The sequence below is a fragment of the Doryrhamphus excisus genome, chromosome 10 (assembly GCF_030265055.1).
Source record: "Doryrhamphus excisus isolate RoL2022-K1 chromosome 10, RoL_Dexc_1.0, whole genome shotgun sequence".
Lineage (NCBI taxonomy): Eukaryota > Metazoa > Chordata > Actinopteri > Syngnathiformes > Syngnathidae > Doryrhamphus > Doryrhamphus excisus.
Genome location: NC_080475.1, coordinates 434,210 through 455,084, shown reverse-complemented (window position 1 = coordinate 455,084; position 20,875 = coordinate 434,210). Strand labels below are relative to the sequence as shown.

At 42.5% G+C, this 20,875-nt stretch overlaps 1 protein-coding gene, 1 long non-coding RNA gene and 1 pseudogene across 3 annotated transcripts in view; 2 read left to right on the top strand and 1 right to left on the bottom strand.

The window, feature by feature from the left end:
- Positions 1-6,060: 6,060 nt before the first annotated feature.
- Positions 6,061-11,396, top strand: LOC131136772 (E3 ubiquitin-protein ligase TRIM21-like; annotated as a pseudogene).
- Positions 11,397-14,553: 3,157 nt separating this feature from the next.
- On the bottom strand, positions 14,554-20,540 carry LOC131137430 (CCN family member 3-like). Its single transcript, XM_058085400.1, has 5 exons — positions 20,377-20,540; positions 19,956-20,184; positions 19,612-19,866; positions 15,972-16,195; positions 14,554-15,903 (listed from the first exon to the last, which is right to left on the bottom strand). Exons 1-5 carry the CDS (start codon positions 20,425-20,427, stop codon positions 15,613-15,615), a joined length of 1,050 nt encoding a protein of 349 aa, XP_057941383.1. The 5' UTR covers positions 20,428-20,540; the 3' UTR covers positions 14,554-15,612.
- The window catches only part of LOC131137450 (uncharacterized), a 40,885-nt gene continuing 38,197 nt past the window's right edge, over positions 18,188-20,875 (top strand). For both annotated transcript variants that reach the window (XR_009131918.1, XR_009131919.1), the window contains exon 1: positions 18,188-18,410. This is a non-coding gene — a long non-coding RNA (uncharacterized LOC131137450). The remainder of the gene's footprint in view (positions 18,411-20,875) is intronic.

Here is a 20,875-nt window from a genome sequence, read left to right as displayed (position 1 = left end):
TACTACTAGAATGAAATTGGTGTGGCCGAACACTCATTTTTCCAACAAAAGATGAAAAAGTTCCCAAAGCAATCCACCATATCACAAAGTCTCTTGGAAAACCTTCTTTATAAGTTTTTATTTAGGTATGACAAATTGTACTTTGCTGCTGATGGACTTTTTATGTATTTTAGCTTTATTGAGGGGGGGAGAGTAAAACTGGCAGATTCAACGAAGATTACTTTTAGGCAGGTGAAAAGCCCTGAAAAAAATACAAAAAATAAAAGTCTCATCATTCTGTTTTTTATTCTTATGAATTAAAAAAAAAAAACTTTATTCTAACATTTGTGACAGGCATTTCCTGAGACGGCTATGAAAGGCGGAGGCTTACACAATCTTTGGCCTTAATATTACAACTTCAGTTCACAACTTTATTCTGGTAGGTTTATAACTTTTTTCTCATAAATTTACGACTTTATTCATGTAAACTTAAGACTTTTCTTCCTGTAAATTGACAACTTTTTATATATATTTTTTTAATGTAAAACTTTTTTTCTTGTAAATTTCCAACTATTCTCGTAAATTTACAACTTTTTTCTCTGAAACTTATGACTTTATTCACGTACACTTACGACATTATTCTCATATAATGCGTCACTAATACTCTATCTTAGTACTACGAGAATGAAACTGCAAGTGTTTTAGTGTGATAAGGAATATGAAAATGGCATTCAGGCGGCACGGCGGTCGAGTGGTTAGCGCGCAGACCTCACAGCTAGGAGACCAGGGTTCACTTCCACCCTCGGCCATCTCTGTGTGGAGTTTGCATGTTCTCCCCGTGCATGCGTGGGTTTTCTCCGGGTACTCCGGTTTCCTCCCACATTCCAAAAACATGCTAGGTTAATTGGTGACTCCAAATTGTCCATAGGTAGGAATGTGAGTGTGAATGGTTGTTTGTCTATATGTGCCCTGTGATTGGCTGGCGACCAGTCAAGGGTGTACCCCACCTCTCGCCCAAAGACAGCTGGGATAGGCTCCAGCACCCCCTGCGACCTTTGTGAGGAAAAGCGGTAGAAAATGAATGAATGAATGAAAATGGCATTCATCCAATTTTTCGGTAAGCCAACCCAACAGCAAACCATCCCATGAGCACTTGGTTGAAAAGAAACAAATCACTTGATAAAATGTCCAACTACACAAGTCGCACATGGTCGGTCCAAGAGCTGTGCAGCAAGTGCAAAACCTAAGCAGCCAAATTACAGTACAGCTTTTGGCTTGAGTGATGCAATTCCAAAGTGCGTGGGAACGTGTGAGAACGATGTTGCCGCTGCTCTCCGCAGCAGCTCCCAGTTGCAAAGACAGATTAATTATCAACCTTCACATACCTTTAATAAAAGGGTTGGTTAGTTTGTTTATTTGTTTGTTTTGAAGGCCATTACCACAACAAAGACTGTGCATTGAAGCCGATGACTCATTTCCATATGAAAGTAAAAAAAACAATCAATTGAAGCACCTATAACACCTCATTAATCCCAAATATTCTGGGAACATATCTTTCTTCTCTTTGTGGAAAATCAGACTTAATCCCTTCTTTGGTTGGTTGAGTTCTAATGAAGTCTGACTGTTATTTAGGAGGATGTGTGCGCAGTTGTTGGATTAATTAGGGCACATGTTGCAGACCTTTAATGCATCACGGCGCTGAAATAATAAAACCCATTTGTTCATCTGATCTCATCAGCAGCATATAACATGCATTTAGCATGGATGTAATCTCGGGTGAAAATAACATTTTGTTGACTTCAGGAACTGATCTGTTGCTGCAACTTAATTAATAGCCTAATTATACTACATGTAATTGTTATCTCATTAAGTCACACCACATTGAATCATACATCAAATGAAAGGACTTGATGAGAGCTTTTCTGGTCTTTAGTTATGTTATCAATACCCTCAAATATGATGATGCAATATTTATGTGACAAAGTAGCTCTGTCATCGGCACAAAGGCTCTAAAACCTTCAATTACACAGAAAACAATGTTTTACTGGTATGATGTCACAGCTAAAGGTGCTACAGGGCATAAGGGCTGTCTTTAAAGGGGACCTATTATGATCATTTTTCGAGTTGTGGATTCCTATAGAGCAGCAACACAAAATAACCCTTCTAGATCTCCCAGAATCTGCACCTATTCATACCTATTATGCAGTATTTCCTTGGGTTTCCAAAACTGTCTACTAATTTTAAAACTAATTTGCCTCTGAGCACACCTACTTTGCACACCACTTTCTCATTTTGTGGGTATAGGAGTTGATAATAAATGAATAAATCCTTTGGAGAGCTAATTGAAAAGTGGTTAGGAGCGACTTGCTAGAGACCCCTGACTTACCGTGTATGAACCCAAAGAGTGTTAACACAGGTCCGCGTTTAGTGAATGCAGTCATGGTGTGTCCGACATTAATTCACCTTTCCTAGCAAGAGCGCACTGCTTCCGGCTTGCCGATAATCCATATTCATGTTCACAAAAAAAAAAGCCTCGTGTGAAATGCTGCTGCTAGGAATCACCAACTCCAACCACTTCCGCCTGAGCTTGCCTCGTAAAAAGAGTTCCTGGGAGCCATAGCTAACAATCGTAAACACAGCGAAACAGAGCTGTCGGGAGGGCAGTCCTACAGTGCATGCCCATATAAGGAAGCCTGTTACATTGTGACATCACAGGAAGCCAGAAATTCTCTGAAACGTAGCGTTCAGAGTCATTCCAAACTTTTATCATGGCTCACTTCCAAATGTGCAAACCTTCATGATCTGAAACTTTGGTGAATACAACATTCAAGCAACATTTATATGAATTATTCGACGATGACATGTATATATACAGTATATGTAATTAATTCATTCATTCATTCATTTTCTACCGCTTATCCTCAAGAGGGTCGCGGGGGTGCTGGAGCCTATCCCAGCTGTCTTCGGGCAAGAGGCGGGGTACACCCTGGACTGGTCACCAGCCAATCACAGGGCACATATAGACAAACAACCATTCACACTCACATTCATACCTATGGACCTAGCATTAACCTAGCACGTTTTCATTCATTCATTCATTTTCCACCGCTTATCCTCAAGATGGTCGCGGGAGGTGCTGGAGCCTATCCCAGCTGTCTTGGGGCAAAAGGTAGGGTACACCTTGGACTGGTCACCAGCCAATCACAGGGCACATATAGACAAACAACCATTCACACTCACATTCATACCTATGGACAATTTGGAGTCACCAATTAACCTAGCATGTTTTTGGAATGTGGGAGGAAACCGGAGTACCCGGAGAAAACCCACGCATGCACGGGGAGAACATGTAAACTCCACACAGAGATGGCCGAGGGTGGAATTGAACCCTGGTCTCCGAGCTGTGAGGTCTGCGCGCTAATATGTAATTTATGCAAAAGAAAATGTGTGCTATTTACTCACTTGCTGTCTGTGTTTAAGAATGTTGGATGACCTTTAAGAATACACTGTGATACTACTGGAGGGTGAACACTCCATGTTCTAGTCTGTCCACAATCACATTCACATCATGATTTCTGGTCCCAATAAAAGCATTCCAAACTCAGAGCGTCCAACATAGCAACTAATATGGCGTCACTGGCAACGTCATTGACAATTATTTTTCATATGTTTCCATTGTTTACCTTAAGATGTGTGGGGACACTCTAAATAGGATATTTAGGTTTTCTATATTTTTCTACAAATACGAAAATGAGATGGCCGAGGGTGGAATTAAACTCCAGTCTCCAAGCTGTGTGGCCTGCACACTAACCACTCCCACACCCATTTCTGACTTTATCCTCATAAATTTAATTGTAATCTAAAAAAAAATGTTCTTGTAAATTTTATTTTTGTAAATATAGTATAGAGTTTTTTTCATGTATGTGCCCATTTTTGTCTCATACATTTATTTTATTCTCATAAATTTACAACTTTAATCTCAAAGGTTAAAGTCTAACAAACCAAATTCTACAATGAACTGCCCGACTGTATATAAACATGTTATTTTTCTAATGAAGTCAAATGAATCACTCACTATTCTGACAAAGATGAGAAAATGATGTCAATATTTATTACTTACTAATTACTACTCATAATACATGCAGCTTTGTGAAGGCAGAGAAATAATAATGAAACGTTAGCGCCCACTGCTGGACTGTAACGGTATTGCAGAGAGACGTCAGAAAATGGCATTTTGTTTATTATTTTTGACATACTTTATCACTCGTAAAATGTTGGTAATGTTTTTGATACATCATGTCATCATATTTGCACTAAAACTGTAATTTTTTAATGGCTATGGGAAATGTTTTTATTAGAATTAAATTAAAGTTAATTAAGTTAAAATTAAATAGAAATAAATAATTATAATAATAATGTGGAGAATAAATAGAGGACATCAAATATGAACAACAATGTACTGTGTAAACAGTAATTTGTACAAATAATTGAAATAATTTTGAATAAATAAGAATAATTTAAGTTTTGCGTGTGCGTGTGGGCAGGTAGAGGGGCTTATTTGGCATTGAGCAGTCTGATGGCCAGGGGGAAGTAGCTGTCTCTAAACCTGGTTGTTCTACAGCGGATGCTGCAGAGCCTTCTCCCAAACAGTCCATGCTGGGGGTGTGTGGGGTCAGAGTAGATCCGATGAGCTCTTGATATGTTTGCTATGTCCTGAATGGGAGGGAGAGGGGTCCCAATGATCTTCTCCGCTGTCCTCACCACTCTCTGCAGTAACATCCAGTCCGAGGCCTTACAGCTCCCAGACCAGACGGAGATGCAGCTGGTCAGCAGGCTCTTTATTAGAACAAATGTCCCCAAAAGGAACATTAAATGAAAGTATATTGTGTATGTCGATGTTATGGTAAAACAAACAAAAAGCAGGTTTTGGGGCTCAGGGAGGAGCCAACAACAGGTTTAGAAAATGCCCAACAAACACAGAAGGCTCACACTTGAGCGTACTTCTTGTCCAAAGACCAGATTGGGCTATTAATGGGTTAATATAAGGCACAGAGGACAAGGGAGGCTCAGAAATGAAACTTGACTTTGCACAACGACGAAACGTGAAGGTAAGGCCCAGACATACAAACTATTGTACAAGATTTATATAGTCTTTCCACGAATGTCAGAACTGTATTGGGCCCTTTTCTGGGCCCTTGTCTGTAAGTCTCGCTCCTTCATATCCTGTACTGTTGCTACTTCTCAGTTGCGAACCCGACGCCGTTTCTACACAGAGTAAGTGTAAGTCTCTGTCTCCGCTAACCACCACTCTTCTACTCCACTGCTGCCTGCCATAAGCAGAACCGTGAACTTTCAGCCTTGCTCTGGCCGTCTGCCTACTGTTTTTCAGCAACCTTAACCACCATGGCCCCACTTACCTCCACTTCCGGCTGCCATGACTGCTCGATCCTCCTGGGAAAAAACCCACGAGTTGGAGGAGCTCATTACTACCATGCACAGGGTCCGCGAGGCTGAGCTCCTAATGGACACCATCACTTTCCGTCTCCCATCTCCACGGTCCAAATCTACCACACATCCAGCCTCCCTCTCTGCCTCAACGGATAGTCCACCTCTCCCATTGCATGATGTCCTCCACGATCGGCCGGATGTTTCCCTCGCTGTCCCTCCGGCAGCTCCCGACGCCGCAGCCGTCTTGCTGGGGGATAAACCCAAGTTCTTGGTGACATCCACCCCAGCTAAACTGTCACCCAGGCCAAAAAGCTCTCGTCTTGTCTGTGTTGTGAACTTCACCCCTGCACCACGGCGCCATCTTGCCTCTTTAACTTTTACCATTCCAGCTGCAGCTGCAGCATGCCCGGTGGCAACAATAACAGACCGAAGACATAAATAGGATAACCCCACACTGTACATGTCTTAATGATTAAGACTGAAAGGTCTTTAACAAACAAGAAGCCTCAATTCAACCTTTGTAGAGCTAACTAAAAAGGCATGCTAGCTTTCTTGTTGTGGAAGTGCTTATATTTGAATTACTCTCATATGTAAGTGAGTCCATTGGTCTTTGCGTTGTGTCTTTCTGCAGACATGGCCACAGCAAGCAGTTTCTTGTCTGAAGACCAGTTCCTGTGCTCCACCTGCCTGGACGTGTTTACCGAGCCCGTTTTGTCACCATGCGGCCACAACTTCTGCCAGGCATGTATCAGCAAGCACTAGAAGGGCAAAGAGCAGTGTCATTGCCCCAAAGTTCACCAAAGGTCTCAAACTGAATGTCAACACCGGCTTCAAGGAGATAGTGGAGAACTTCAAGGCCCATCACGCCATACCGCTCAAACCAGACGAAGTGCCGTGCGACTGTTGCCTTGGCATCAAATACAAAGCCATAAAGACATGTTTGGTTTGCTTGGTGTCTTATTGTGGAACTCACCTGGAGCCTCACCGGAGGAATGCTGTCTCTTTGAGTCACAAGCTGACTCATCCTGGGAAGAACCTCTCAGATAAAATATGCAAGAAACACAACAAGTTTTGTGAGTCTTTCTGCAGGAACGACCTTGCTCATTTCTGTGCATCTTGTGTAGAACACCAGGGACACGACACCATGTCTATAGAGGACGAGTATCTGCAGCAGAAGGCTGGTCTGCGGAAGCAAAAGGCCGAGAAAAGAAGGTTCAGGAGCAGCTGGATTTTCCAAGTTCCATCAAGATGCAGATGGCTAAGATGGGTCAGGCCATTGAAAACAAACACAAAGCGGCTGAGCAGCAAGCTGAAATTTTGCTCAAAGAGCTGAAAGAAGAAATAATCCAACTTCAGATGACTCGCACCAAACTGAAGCACCTCTCAGGCATGGAAGATCACCTTGAGCTCATTAGAGGTGCTCGCTCCTTCTCATCTTCCACTCTACACACCAAGAACTGGTCTGAGGTTCGCATCATGAATCAGCACAGTGTGGACAATGTAGAAAACCTCCCCTGAGGACTCTTAGTGGGTTTCGAATAGAGGATAAGGGAATCTTAAAGAACCAAATCATAGAATGAGAACCAGATTGTTTATTCCTGACAACAACACCTAATACAGACGTCCAGGCTTATCTGCAGTCCCTGTATGCCTACAAGTAGGCGGGTCTTATTACAGCGCAGCTGCAAAAAAGCACCCTTCCTTTCCCTGCCCAGCCTTTTATACACTCAAGATTGTGTAAGAGGCTGGAGTCCTGGACCAATCAGTTTTCGTCGCTGCCCTTGCTTGAACCGCTTCCTTCATGGTGTTTCTGCTTTTGTTTGTTCGCAGGGGCATCAAGGCATCATTTCCTTTGTTCGCAGGGGCATCAAGGCATCTTTTCCTTTGTTTGCAGGGGCATAAAGGAATCTTTTCCTTTGTTCACAGGGGCATCAAGGCATATTTCCTTTGTTCACAGGGGCATCAAGGCATCTTTTCCTGTGTTCGCAGGGGCATCAAGGCATCTTTTCCTTTGTTCGCAGGGGCATCAAGGCATCTTTACCTTTGTTCACAGGGGCATCAAGGCATCTTTTCCTTTGTTCATAGGGGCATCAAGGCATCTTTTCCTTTGTTCATAGGGGCATCAAGGCATCTTTTCCTTTGTTCGCAGGGGCATCAAGGCATCTTTTCCTTTGTTAGCAGGGGCATGAAGGCATCTTTTCCTTTGTTCATAGGGGCATCAAGGCATCTTTTCCTTTGTTCGCAGGGGCATCAAGGCATCTTTTTTCCTTTGTTCGCAGGGGCATCAAGGCATCTTTTCCTTTGTTCGCGGGGGCATCAAGGCATCTTTTCCTTTGTTCGCGGGGGCATCAAGGCATCTTTTCTTTTGTTTGCAGGGGCATCAAGGCATCTTTTCCTGTGTTCGCAGGGGCATCAAGGCATCTTTTCCTTTGTTCACAGGGGCATCAAGGAATCTTTTCCTTTGTTCACAGGGGCATCGAGGTATCTTTTCCTTTGTTCGCAGGGGCATTAAGGCATCTTTTCCTTTGTTTGCAGGGGCATCAAGGCATATTTTCCTTTGTTCACAGGGGCATCAAGGCATCTTTTCCTTTGTTCACAGGGTCCTTTGTTCGCAGGGACATTAAGGCATCTTTTCCTTTGTTTGCAGGGGCATCAAGGCATCTTTTCCTTTGTTCACAGGGGCATTAAGGCATCTTTTCCTTTGTTCACAGGGGCATCAAGGCATCTTTTCTTTTGTTTGCAGGGGCATCAATGTATCTTTTCCTTTGTTCACAGGGGCATCAAGGCATCTTTTCCTGTGTTCACAGGGGCATCAAGGCATCTTTTCCTTTGTTCACAGGGGCATCAGGGCATCTTTTCCTTTGTTCGCAGGGGCATCAAGGCATCTTTTTTCCTTTGTTTGCAGGGGCATCAAGGCATCTTTTCCTTTGTTCGCAGTGGCATCAAGGCATCTTTTCCTGTGTTCCCAGGGGCATCAAGGCATCCTTTCCTTTGTTCGTGGGGGCATCAAGGCATCTTTTCTTTTGTTTGCAGGGGCATCAAGGCATTTTTTCCTTTGTTCACAGGGGCATCAAGGTATCTTTTCCTTTGTTCACAGGGGCATCAAGGCATCTTTTCCTTTGTTCGCAGGGGCATCAAGGCATCTTTTCCTTTGTTCGCAGGGGCATCAAGGCATCTTTTCCTTTGTTTGCAGGGGCATCAAGGTACCTTTTCCTTTGTTTGCAGGGGCATTAAGGCATCTTTTTCTTTGTTTGCAGGGGCATCAAGGCATATTTTCCTTTGTTCACAGGGGCATCAAGGCATCTTTTCCTTTGTTCACAGGGTCCTTTGTTCGCAGGGACATTAAGGCATCTTTTCCTTTGTTTGCAGGGGCATCAAGGCATCTTTTCCTTTGTTCACAGGGGCATTAAGGCATCTTTTCCTTTGTTCGCGGGGGCATAAAGGCATCTTTTCTTTTGTTTGCGGGGGCATCAAGGCATCTTTTCCTGTGTTCGCAGGGGCATCAAGGCATCTTTTCCTTTGTTCACAGGGGCATCAAGGTATCTTTTCCTTTGTTCACAGGGGCATCAAGGCATCTTTTCCTGTGTTCACAGGGGCATCAAGGCATCTTTTCCTTTGTTCGCAGGGGCATCAAGGCATCTTTTCCTTTGTTCGCAGGGGCATCAAGGCATCTTTTCCTTTGTTCGCAGGGGCATCAAGGCATCTTTTCCTGTGTTCACAGGGGCATCAAGGCATCTTTTCCTTTGTTCACAGGGGCATCAGGGCATCTTTTCCTTTGTTCGCAGGGGCATCAAGGCATCTTTTCCTTTGTTCGCAGGGGCATCAAGGCATCTTTTCCTTTGTTCGCAGGGGCATCCAGGCATCTTTTCCTTTGTTCGCAGGGGCATCAAGGCATCTTTTCCTTTGTTCGCAGGGGCATCAAGGCATCTTTTCCTTTGTTCACAGGGGCATCAAGGCATCTTTTCCTTTGTTCACAGGGGCATCAAGGCATCTTTTCCTGTGTTCACAGGGGCATCAAGGCATCTTTTCCTTTGTTCGCGGGGGCGTAAAGGCATCTTTTCCTTTGTTCACAGGGGCATTAAGGCATCTTTTCCTTTGTTCGCGGGGGCATAAAGGCATCTTTTCTTTTGTTTGCGGGGGCATCAAGGCATCTTTTCCTGTGTTCGCAGGGGCATCAAGGCATCTTTTCCTTTGTTCACAGGGGCATCAAGGTATCTTTTCCTTTGTTCACAGGGGCATCAAGGCATCTTTTCCTGTGTTCACAGGGGCATCAAGGCATCTTTTCCTTTGTTCGCAGGGGCATCAAGGCATCTTTTCCTTTGTTCGCAGGGGCATCAAGGCATCTTTTCCTTTGTTCACAGGGGCATCAAGGTATCTTTTCCTTTGTTCACAGGGGCATCAAGGCATCTTTTCCTGTGTTCACAGGGGCATCAAGGCATCTTTTCCTTTGTTCGCAGGGGCATCAAGGCATCTTTTCCTTTGTTCGCAGGGGCATCAAGGCATCTTTTCCTTTGTTCGCAGGGGCATCAAGGCATCTTTTCCTGTGTTCACAGGGGCATCAAGGCATCTTTTCCTTTGTTCACAGGGGCATCAGGGCATCTTTTTCTTTGTTCGCAGGGGCATCAAGGCATCTTTTCCTTTGTTCGCAGGGGCATCAAGGCATCTTTTCCTTTGTTCGCAGGGGCATCAAGGCATCTTTTCCTTTGTTCGCAGGGGCATCAAGGCATCTTTTCCTTTGTTCACAGGGGCATCAAGGCATCTTTTCCTTTGTTCACAGGGGCATCAAGGCATCTTTTCCTGTGTTCACAGGGGCATCAAGGCATCTTTTCCTTTGTTCGCGGGGGCGTAAAGGCATCTTTTCCTTTGTTCGCAGGGGCATCAAGGCATCTTTTCCTTTGTTTGCAGGGGCATCAAGGCATCTTTTCCTTTGTTTGCAGGGGCATCAAGGCATCTTTTCCTTTGTTCGCAGGGGCATCAAGGCGTCTGGAAAGCTGGCAAGCTGTCATATGCGTACCCGATGTTTTCAACTTAACTGTCAGTTGTCACGTTAGTCCTTTTTTGTGTGCTTTTTGTGTAAAAGTATCTTTTATCTGTATTTTTTAGACTATGTGTTTGTTTTAGCTTTTATCTTTAGCTAGCAAAATTGAGCAAATACCTTAAACGAGGATGTGAGGATGGCTCTGAATCAAGACACTATGAGCAAGAAGATGGAACCGGCTGCTGTAAGCTTCAGGGCATGTTGTGGAAAGGTTTTTCATGAAGAACCAATGAAGAAACCAAGAAACCAGCACAGCCAATCACAGATCTGGCAAGTGTCCCTGAAGGCCAAAGATTGGATATAGTCCGACAGCAGTATGCAGTGGACATGACCTACGACCTTTCCTCTGAAAGTGACATGCTGATCTATTCGGAGGATTTAAAACGAGTGTGGACTTAGGACATTTTGTGTTTCTCAAGTGGACTGAAACAATTGTGCAATTATGCCTTCGTGCTGGCAAATCAGGGCTTTACCAAAGGAAGATTCTACTTTTTCAGGCTGCAATGAAGACCGACTGGGATGTAGGAGTTGCCAGACCCGGAATCTCACTGATAAATTCTGGAGTAACACCTGGCTGCTCAGATGGAGAAATAACAAACATCTGAAGGCTCTCCACAATAGTCTTGTCCGACTGCGCTTCAAAAGCAAACCTGAGCATATCGGAGTGTTTGTAGATTACGAGGAAGGTCTGGTGTCCTTCTACAATGTGGACACCACCACTCTCATCTATTCTTTCAACGGCGGTGCTTTCAATGAGAGAATTTTCCCGTACTTCAGCCCCTGCCCGCACAATGATGGTGCAAATGAGGCCCCTCTGGTGCTCATGGATTCCTTACCCGATCCAAACAGGAAACTGCAGCCACCAATCACCAAAGCACAGCAGCAACCTGACAAGCGCCTTTATTATAAATGCATTACGTTGGCATTCTAATAATCATGTTCATTGGCTCCATAATCAGAGACACTTTTAGTTCCGCATGAGTTCAGTTCAAGGAGAAATATGTCTATTTTACCTTTACCCCCTTTACCGCTTTGTAGTCCAGGGTGTACCCCGCCTCTCGCCCGAAATGAATGAATTGAATTTCAATCAATAACTGGAAAAAAAACTGGGGGTTGTCAATTCTTGTTATGCATTTTAAGAAATAAACTTGTGACAAAAATGTGTCCTTCCTAAAAAGATATACTGTATTTACAATGTCAGCAACAGAGATCACTGCCGCTTCATAGCTATATTCCTATACACCGCTAGAGGGCAGCGTCTACTCTCGCTATGCTTCATACCCATCAATCAGCATAGCAGCAGACCTGACAGCTAGGAGACCCTGATTCAATTCCACCCTCGGCCATCTCTGTGTGGAGTTTGCATGTTCTCCCCGTGCATGCGTGGGTTTTCTCCGGGTACTCCGGTTTCCTCCCACATTCCAAAAACATGCTAGGTTAATTGGCGACTCCAAATTGTCCATAGGTATGAATGTGAGTGTGAATGGTTGTTTGTCTATATGTGCCCTGTGATTGGCTGGCCACCAGTCCAGGGTGTACCCTGCCTCTCACCTGAAGACAGCTGGGATAGGCTCCAGCACCCCCTGCCACCCTCATGAGGATAAGCGGTAGAAAATGAATGAATGAATTCGGGGTCTGCATCCTACTAGGCCAGTAGCCTACCTGGTCTACGAAGGCCAGACGTTCGGAGGCCCTCCTCATGTTTACCCTGACGTCATGACAGAATAGCTGCCTTCAATGGTGACAGTAAAGCAAAATTATTAGTTTTTAAAGTTCATATTCACATTCATAAAAGTTAACACACAGAAAACCAATGCATGGGGAGAACAGAAGAAAAGCCAGTTGTTACTTTCTTTAAAATATAAATACAGAGGATAAAAATATTTATATTATTTCTTTGACTCAACCGTCTCTTCCTCTACCAGTGGTTTCCTGTCTTACTGTCCTTCAGTAAAAGCGGAAGTATTTCAATGTAACTTAACATAAAATCATGGCATTACTGTACTGCTTGAAATCGATGCTTTGAAAAATATACAACATATAGTATTATCTGTTTATATTTGTTTCAATACAAATACGTTGATAAAAATTAAAATGAAAATATTTTCATAATAAAGGGATATTGACAATAATGTTTTGTCGGAGTTATCAGACAGGTACTCTTTTTTTACACAAAACATCGCTGTATTGTAGTTTGCAGTATTGTACAACTGTATTGCATCATACAGTTTCTATTCTTATGATATTGTTATTCAGCATTATGTAGAAGTCATTTGCCATGGGTTTTTGGCCACCATGGAGTAGCATACGAAAACAAGTCACAAACAGAACCATCTGTAAAAACAGGCTATTCTGACATGAATTAAATAAAAGTAAATTAAGTAAAAATAAATACAAAAATAAAACGTAACGTTGTTCTTCCTTGGCCTATGTACTATTCATTCATTCATTTTCTACCGCTTATCCTCACAAGGGTTGAAGGGGTGCTGGAGCCTATTCCAGCTGTCTTCGGGCGAGAGGCGGGGTACACCCTGGACTGGTCGCCAGCCAATCACAGGGCACATATAGACAAACAACCATTCACACTCACATTCATACCTATGGACAATTTGGAGTGGCCAATTAACCTAGCATGTTTTTGGAATGTGGGAGGAAACCGGAGTACCCGGAGAAAACCCACGCATGCACGGGGAGAACATTTCCCTGCCGAGTCCAAAGCTTTTTCCTAGAGTTCTGCTTGAAATAGCTCCCCAAAGGACGAGCAGGGTTTTCCACTGTGACCTCATGAGTACGGTTCAGCAGTATAGGTCAACGTCAACCACCAGTGAGGCTTGAAATGAGGGTTGAAGTTGCTGTGAAGTGAGGTGAAATTCTGTACAATGTACCTTCATACAAAGTACTGGTATTGGACACTGGACATTTTTTGGACAATATTACTGATTGGGGGGCTGCCCGGTGGTGGAGTGGTAGCGCGCAGACCTCACAACTAGGAGATCAGGGTTCAATTCCACCCTCGGCCATCTCTGTGTGGAGTTTGCATGTTCTCCCCGTGCATGCGTGGGTTTTCTCCGGGTACTCCGGTTTCCTCCCACATTCCAAAAACATGCTAGGTTAATTGGCCACTCCAAATTGTTTGTCTATATGTGCCCTTTGATTGGCTGGCCACCAGTCCAGTATGTACCCCGCTTCTCGCCCGAAGACAGCTGGGATAGGCTCCAGCACCCCCGCGACCCTTGTGAGGATAAGCGGTAGAAAATGAATGAATGAATGAATATTACTGATGCATGCTGTGCTCTTCAAAAAATGCATCCATCCATCGATTTTCTATACAGGCTGGGTACACCCTGGACTGGTGGCCTATTGTGGCCTATCTCCTATTGTGGAGTTACATCAGTGAAGGCCCAGGTATCAAACGGCAAAGCCCCTAAATACTGTTGAATTTCCACTCGTGGGACTAATAAAGACATATCTATGTCTGTAAATCCTAAACCATGGGTCTCAAACACGCGGCCCGCGGGCCAAATGTGGCCCACAGGACACTAGTTTGAGGCCCCCGCTTTGATATGAAAGTTTAATGTTAGTGCGGCCCGCGCAAGTTTGATATGGATGCTGTATGGTATCATGTACCCAGAAAAAATTATTACGTTTGATTAATGTTCATGTTAAAGGTTAAATAACTGTTAATAGTTACCCTCCCTATCCGTGTGGAAGTGGTAGGTTTTTGGCTATGTATGTGTCTCAAGACCCTGCAGTTATGCAATATGTTGTAAATAAAAAGAGTATAAATGTGACTATAGTCGTGTTTTGTCATGTCTACACGGCTCTAATAATGCTTTGTTAATTTTAATCTGAAAAAAATAATTTGTCTACCCACCAACTATATGTGGTTTCTTAAGTTTTTATTATTTGCCGTTTTATTATTATTATTATATTTATTTATTACTGATTGCTGATTTTCTTTATTCTTGATTTGTTTATTTATTTTTCATCTTATCTTGTGCAGAAAAATAAAAATTAAGATATTTGAGAACAGTGGAATGTTTTATCAGAGCTTTTATTGTAGAAAATCGGAACCAAAGCACTGAAAAAGTTTGTATATTTTTCTGTTTTTAATAAATGCGTTTTTTTTTTTTTTTTGGAACACCTGATGCGGCCCAGCCTTGCCCAGACCCTAGCTCCAGTGGCCCCCAGGTAAATTGAGTTTGATACCCCTGTCCTAAACAGTGGATGTCATATTTTTGTCTAATCTTTCAAATAAAAGCTGTGTCTACACTTTATATTGTGGTTGTTTTTATTTCAGATCCATTGTGTTGGTGTAAAAAGGCAAATTCATAAAAACAGTGTCAAATCCAGCTGGAGATAACAACATACAGTCAGTCATACATACATTCATCTACTCTTCTTTAGTCGCTGATACCATTTATGAGATTAATTAATTAACATTAATTATTAAAAGATGATTTTTGCAGGATACCACAACCTCCCTGGTAACAGTTATAAGTTTGGTGCAAAAAAACAATAAAAATAGGGGAAAAAAATCAACTGTAGAGCAAAAAAATCTCCTGTCATTTACACCAGCAAATAACAATTGCATGGATTACAACAAGGCAGGTGATTTCAGGCAGACGTGAGAAATGGCACAGAGTCTCAATAATGTCCTCTGATCACAGGTTGAGCCCATTTTTTTTTAGGGCCAGGTCGTCGAGCACGGTCCAGTTATTTCAAAAATGCATCCCACACTTGAAAACTGTCCACTGCAAGCTTTCATTTCGACCCTTGCAGTGATATAAACTATTACAATAAGTGTTAAGGGTTAAAGGCAAACCTGAAATTATATTCTCACTGCCTTGGTCCTCAAATAAAGCTTTTTGTCACAACAACAGTACTTTTTAGTTTATAGTTCAATTTATCAGAAGAGAGCCTCTTCATCTCCTAAGGTTTAAGCGCTTTCATTCTAAAAAGAATAATAGACTCTCATGTGCACAAGAGTGTCCACATGTCGTCAATCATAAATCCGACCTCTCTGAACTATTTATATACAACAGAAGTGCTCACTAAAGTTTAGAGTTGATGCAACTCATGTTAAACAGTTGTTGCACGGGCATTGGTCCTGCTCTCCAGCTCAAATGAATATTTCCATAGATTGTTCACTTCATGCCACTGTAGGTCAGCTCTGAAGGTTGCCACACCGCGTTGTCTCGTGGGCAGTTATTGTGGCACGCACAGGTCAGGATGACCATGACAGGCCTCTTGCTGGTTTTACTGCCTGGACATGTGAAATCCACCAAGGCGGTCTTGGTTCTGTGAGGGGTGCAGCAGCGTCCATCCGTGCAGGAGCCACAGTAGCGAGGTTTGTATGTGTGCACACTGGTGCAGTTCTTATAAGAAAGGTGGACGGCTGTGTCGCTCCTCACCATCCTCTGGCATTTACTGCCTCTCTGTAGGCACAAAAGATGATTATTCAGGATTCATAGAAAGAGAAACAATAACTTACCCAAAGTCTCACCTTTGGCAGCATGACAGCTGTCTGGTCTTGCTGGTCCTCACAGGGTCTGACCATGCACAAGCGGGCCTGCTTCACCAGCTCACAGTGGCGATTCTTGTTGGTAACCCTAGTGGATACTCCCATGCCGCAGGTTTGAGAACAAGCCCCCCATTCCGTTGTCTGTTCAATGCAATTTAGGCTGGGGTCCCAGGAATCAAAGCTAGCAGTTTCCTCTTGACGAAAGGCTGCAGGAGCACAAAGGAGAACATCATCAAAATGAGCCCATCACCAGAAAATAACAGATCCATCATGTCTCTGCTTGTGGTCACGCTCTCTTTGCTCCGTGTCTTCCTTCATTCCAACCTCTTCCTTTGACAGGTCAGAGCTAAGTAAACAACCTTTCAAGCGTGTGTGTCTTGCACTAGTGTGACAGCAGGGATGTGTGTTTTTTTATCCTCAAGTCTGGGAACTGGATCTCTATCATCTGCTCTGGAAACACGGCACAACATCATTTTGAGGACAAATTTTTAGACAGACAATTTTTAGGATAATAAGGGACTATTTTCTGGAATTTTTTTAAAATGTAATTCTGCCTTTCATGTTAAACAGGAAGCTGCTTTGTGTTGTTTTTTTCAAAGAAGCATATATTCTTGAACAAATTGTTCATAAAACATTTTCCTGAAAATTGTCCCTTATTACCCCGTCGTCCCTTATAACCCCGTTTTACAGTATACCATCTAATGAGAAGATCTATTGTGCCTTTATAAATTTATGATATGACACCAATAATCATGTTTTGTTGTGGTTGCAATTACCTTGTTTCGTTAAATTAGACGTGCTGTCCATGATTCATAATATTGGGTTTAATGTACTATAACAGGGGTCTCAAACACGCGGCCCGCGGGCCAAATGTGGCCCACAGGACACTAGTTTGAGGCCCCCGCCTTGATATGAAAGTTTAATGTTAGTGCGGCCCGCGCAAGTTTGATATGGATGCTGTATGGTATCATGTACCCAGAAAAAATTATTACGTTTGATTAATGTTCATGTTAAAGGTTAAATAACTGTTAATAGTTATCCTCCCTATCCGTGTGGAAGTGGTAAGCTTTTGGCTATTTAAGTTTAAAGGAAATAACTTGAAGGCTACCATTTAGGTTGCTAGATCTCTAGTTTGCGAGTTAGCATGTGTCTCAAGACCCTGCAGTTGCGCAATATGTTGTAAATAAAAAAAAGTATAATGTGACTATAGTCGTGTTTTGTCATGTCTACAGGGCTCTAATAATGCTTTGTTCATTTTAATCTGAAAAAAATAATTTGTCAACCCACCAACTATATGTGGTTTCTTAAGTTTTTATTATTTGCAGTTTTATTATTATTATTATATTTATTTATTTATTACTCATTGATTGATTTTCTTTATTCTTGTTTTGTTTATGTATTTTTCATCTTATTCTGTGTAGAAAAATAAAAAGTAAGATATTTGAGAACAGTGGAATGTTTTATCAGAGCTTTTCTTGTTTTTTTTAATTTTTTTGTTTTTAATAAATGCGTTTTTTTTTTTTTTTTTTTTGGAAAACCTGATGTGGCCCAGTCTCACCCAGACCCGAGCTCCAGTGGCCCCCAAGTAAATTGAGTTTGAGACCCCTGTACTATAGTATTCCTTGAGCAATACTGTAAAAATACTGTCAACTAAAGTTTGAAAAAAATATCAGCAATATGTTTTTTTGTAATTCATGCATCACTCATAAACGGGTATTATATTACATATTATCTTTGTAAAACAAGCACTGTTAATACAGCTCTTGTATTTGATCTGGAAAAAAGAATAATGTGCTTCCCTCATCTGTAAAGTTGGGCATCTAGCATCGATTGGAACCACAGAAACCCGGACACACCACACAGAGCGTGGTGTCGCCGCCGCCCAGTGCTTCAGTGCACACGCCACCATCTTGTGTAGCACAACTTGGCAGCTCAGCGTGCGCAGTGTATAGGCATATATAGGTGGTTTACAGCCGCACAGGAGGGCATTTTAATGTCTTATGGCGTCCAGAATTTCAGAAACAATCATTAAAAACGTAGAAAGTCGCAAACTAACAAGGTAGTGCTACACAAGATGGCGGACTCACGGCGACAAAAACGTACTGCTCGTGAGTTTTTTATGTAATGTAGGTCTGTGATTGGAACCGGTTTTGACATCTCCCGGAAACGTTATTTTTTTAACTTCCGGTGCCCAAGTTCGGTTATTGGCCAGCAGTATAAAATCAGACGAAAAGAGGCGGCAAGTGAGTGAGCGTTTGTGATCATTCATTTCAACCACGGAGAGTGTGCGACGGCACTTGTTTGTTTGGCTAAAATTGTGCAAGAAATTGCGCAAAGAAGGATGCACTACTCACATGATTAAACAGCCCAGGATTCACGGTTTACGTTTTTTGCTACACCGGACTTCTTTCAACCAATCAGGTAAGCAAAACAATAAATAACTATAAATGGCTATAAAATAATAAATAACTGAAAGTGAAATGAAATTAATGAAATGTAAATAATAAATAACTTATGCCAGTATTGAAGCAGCAAACAAATGATATTTTATATTGTGAATACGGTGGCCAATTAAAATATCCAGCTAACAAATTCTGTGTATTCTACCTAACGTGAATGCTAGCTTTAGCCGGGAAGTTGACCACACCGCGCGTTACTTTATTCACTTGACATGTTTACCTTGGCAAAGTTAGTTTTCCATGTTGGGCGTTGGATATTCATCTCCGTCGCTGTTAATTTCAAGTTGGCGGTTGGATATATGGCTCCCTAGCAACAGTGATAGTGCTGTTGCTATGTACGTAGGTCCCACAATAAATTAATATTGCATTCAAGAGAGTTTGTTAAATATATTTTATATCAAACCATTTACTCCACGCAGTTTAGTAGTAACTAACATGGTTCAGTTATACTTAGTCTATTCTGCATTATAAGACACTCTCAAACACATAAACAACCAGATATGTACCATTATTTTTTTCATAAGCGTTTTAAAGAGTCTTTAAAGAGTCTTCTAAATATTTATGTTCATGTTCAATGGTTGATACTGTTTTGATATAATGGTGGCTATACTGGTTATTAATAGCCCTGGGAGAAATTCACGGTAATTAATAAGTCATTCATAAAAAGGTCTTTCATTCATTCATTTTCTACCGCTTAGCCTCACGAGGGTCACGGGGGTGCTGGGACCTATCCCAGCTGTCTTTGGGCAAGAGGCGGGCCAATCACAGGGCACATATAGACAAACAACCATTCACACTCACATTCATACCTATGGACAATTTGAAGTCGCCAATTAACCTAGCATGTTTTTGGAATGTGGGAGTACCCGGAGAAAACCCACGCATGCACGGGGAGAATGTGCAAACTCCACACAGAGATGGCAGAGGGTGGAATTGAACCCTGGTCTCCTAGCTGTGAGGTCTGTGCGCTAACCACTCGACCGCCGTGCATTCCCACAAAAAGGTGATATTATAAAAACAAACAAACAAACACAGAGACAGAAATTTCAACTTTGGTTTAGCGCCCTCATTTCAACCATGCAAATCTTTTATGACCCTCCCTCTGAAAATAATTGTTAGGAACCGGAATTGCTCAAATTCTAAAGATGCCTAACACTACTCACCTGCCATAGCAAAGCCCCCCAGTGCACTGGCTTCCGCCTGGGGCTCACACACCCACTTCTCGCAGCACTCCCCAGGGACCTGCACCCTCCTTGACGTAGGGCAGTCAGGCCCAGGCAACATGACGTCCATATTACAGCGTGGTATACAGGCGATCTGCCCGTCACGGCACAAACACTGGTGCTTGCAGTTGGGGAAGAAGGTCTCGCCGTTCTTGTAGACCACTCCGTCCAGAAGACAGATTTGTCCTTCATGAGCTAGAGATACCATAATCGAATCAGACATATTTGGTCATGTTTTACTTCTTAAGTACGTACTTCACTAAATACTGCACAAAACAACTCACCCACACATACGCCGGTCTTCTTGTGGTCATCCGAGGCGTAGTCGCACTGCAGGCCTTTACGCATGTCACAGGGGTTCATGTCAGAACACACCTGACCTTTCTGGCGCGCGCACACGAGGCAGCAGGCGCAGTCGTCGAGAATGAGGGGCACCCCAGGGAGACATATCGGGGGCTCCTCTGTGCACTGGCACCTACGAGGACAAGCTTGGGACCAGGCTAATGTGAAGACCTGTTTAGAACATACAGTACAAGAATGCATGGAAGGAATTCATCAGTTTGAAGGAAATATGAAAATAATTTCCTTTTATGTGTTTTGAGTAAAACATTTTCAAAATAGATTCTCTGCTTTGAGTAAGGAAACATATTGGGTAGAAGTTACCAAGAAAAGCATTGATAATGCAAAAAAAAAAAAAATACTTACCTGTGCTATAAAGCAGAAGAGAAAAAGAGCTCTATCACACAAAATAGCCATCTTCTCAATATACAAAGATGAATGAACAAAATATCTTCAGTGCTGAAGCTGCCTTGCGTCTTTAGATTCAGGGTTGAAGTTTCCCTCTTCTGTCTCTCTCTAGCTTGTGCTGTAGCAGAAGGTTGTAATCGCTTTGTTGTTGTGCCTGAGAGCAGTACCTTATATAGCGGGGGAGCTGTCCTGCTTCGGTGCAGCTGCCACCATGACAACCAATAGGCAGGAATGTTAGTGAGAACGCCCGGCATTGAGGATGACACGTTTTTTATTGTCGTATGCTGCCAAGAAAGATGTCACACAGGAATATTTACTCTCCCAAATTCAAACAGTGATGAAAATCTTTTACTGTACCGCATTAAATTAGTACCTGCTAAGTAAGCAATGATGAGCAGTAAAGTGAGATAGATAAACAAAAATGAGCAATCCAAAAGAATGGTTAAATGTATACAAA

Coding starts and splice junctions, on each gene's coding strand:
- LOC131137430 (XM_058085400.1), bottom strand. CDS start 20,427: ATGGCTATTTTGTGTGATAGAGCTCTTTTTCTCTTCTGCTTTATAGCA. Junction 20,185..20,376: donor TCTTCTGCTTTATAGCACAG/GTAAGTATTTTT, acceptor TGTTCTAAACAG/GTCTTCACATTAGCCTGGTC. Junction 19,867..19,955: donor GAAGACCGGCGTATGTGTGG/GTGAGTTGTTTT, acceptor TGGTATCTCTAG/CTCATGAAGGACAAATCTGT.